The 1,085-nt window shown below is 36.5% G+C and overlaps 1 protein-coding gene across 1 annotated transcript; it reads left to right on the top strand.

The window, feature by feature from the left end:
* The first annotated feature begins 234 nt into the window (after positions 1–234).
* On the top strand, positions 235–744 carry LOC113328726 (pathogenesis-related protein 1B-like). The gene has a single exon (XM_026575745.1). It carries the CDS (start codon positions 235–237, stop codon positions 742–744), a length of 510 nt encoding a protein of 169 aa, XP_026431530.1.
* The last annotated feature ends 341 nt before the right edge of the window (positions 745–1,085 follow it).

The following is a 1,085-nucleotide window of genomic DNA, read 5'->3' as shown; positions in this document are numbered from 1 at the left end:
TAATCTTCAAACAGTACTATAAAAAAAAGGAAAACGTAACCCTAATTTACGTTCCACTTTTCATGCAAATGATCTTTATAAGTTAACCCAAAAAACAATTAGAAAATACTTATTTCTAAACACTATAAATACTTCTCTTGTCATTGACAGAAATTCATATCAATCGACAGTTCATCAAAATATCTCTTACACTACTTGAAAAGTTCAAAAAAAAAACAACTCATTCTTATTTCCATGGCTTCTTCAGCTTCACTACTATTTTCTGTGGCAGCTCTCTTGCTCTTGGTTAGTTTCATCCGAACCAGCGATGCTAAACTCAACGGTACACTCTTCATGGAACAAATCTTGGATGGTCACAATGCAGCTAGGGCCGAAGTAGGAGTACCACCACTTACATGGGACCGCAACTTGGCTGTATTCGCTAGAGGTTACATTGATGAAGATAGACGTGCAGACTGCAAATTGCTTTACTCAGAACGTTGGTCTTTTGGAGAAACAATCTACACCGGTCCTCGTAATATCACTGCTGAAGACGCCGTAGCTTATTGGGTGTCCGGAAAGCAATGGTATACCTATCCGGATAATACTTGTGCTGCAGGTAAAGACTGTTCAGATTATACCCAAGTTGTATGGAGAACTACTATTCACGTTGGTTGTGCACAGATTAAATGTGATACAGGTGATCTCTTCATTGCTTGCGAGTACTATCCTCATGGAAATTATGCCGGAGCACTGCCTTATTAGTATTCGTAATTATTCAAATTCCATCCTATATGAGCGGCTGATAACTATAATATGTATTGTATTACTTGTATTGTTGATTTTAATTACGTTTCCAGTTTTCTCGGAAGAATAAGTACTTGGTGTGACGAATGTAAACAAGTACCAAAATAAGTTACATTGTTTAATTGTGTGTTGTTATTGAATTGAATTTATTGTTTTAAGTTCGTTGATTATAATGTTAGTAGATAAAAATGATCTAACACTGCGCAAGTATTTGTTGGCATTTATGGTTGGAGAGACACACTACTTTTACCAACAAGAAACCCAACGCTGAGGCTGTCATCACTACAAGAAAAACTGGA

The sequence above is a fragment of the Papaver somniferum genome, unplaced genomic scaffold (assembly GCF_003573695.1).
Source record: "Papaver somniferum cultivar HN1 unplaced genomic scaffold, ASM357369v1 unplaced-scaffold_114, whole genome shotgun sequence".
Taxonomy (NCBI): Eukaryota; Viridiplantae; Streptophyta; class Magnoliopsida; order Ranunculales; family Papaveraceae; genus Papaver; species Papaver somniferum.
This window is presented reverse-complemented; position numbering and strand designations above follow the sequence as displayed.

Excerpts from the sequence above, each read along its gene's own strand:
- LOC113328726 (XM_026575745.1), top strand. The coding sequence starts at position 235 with ATGGCTTCTTCAGCTTCACTACTATTTTCTGTGGCAGCTCTCTTGCTC.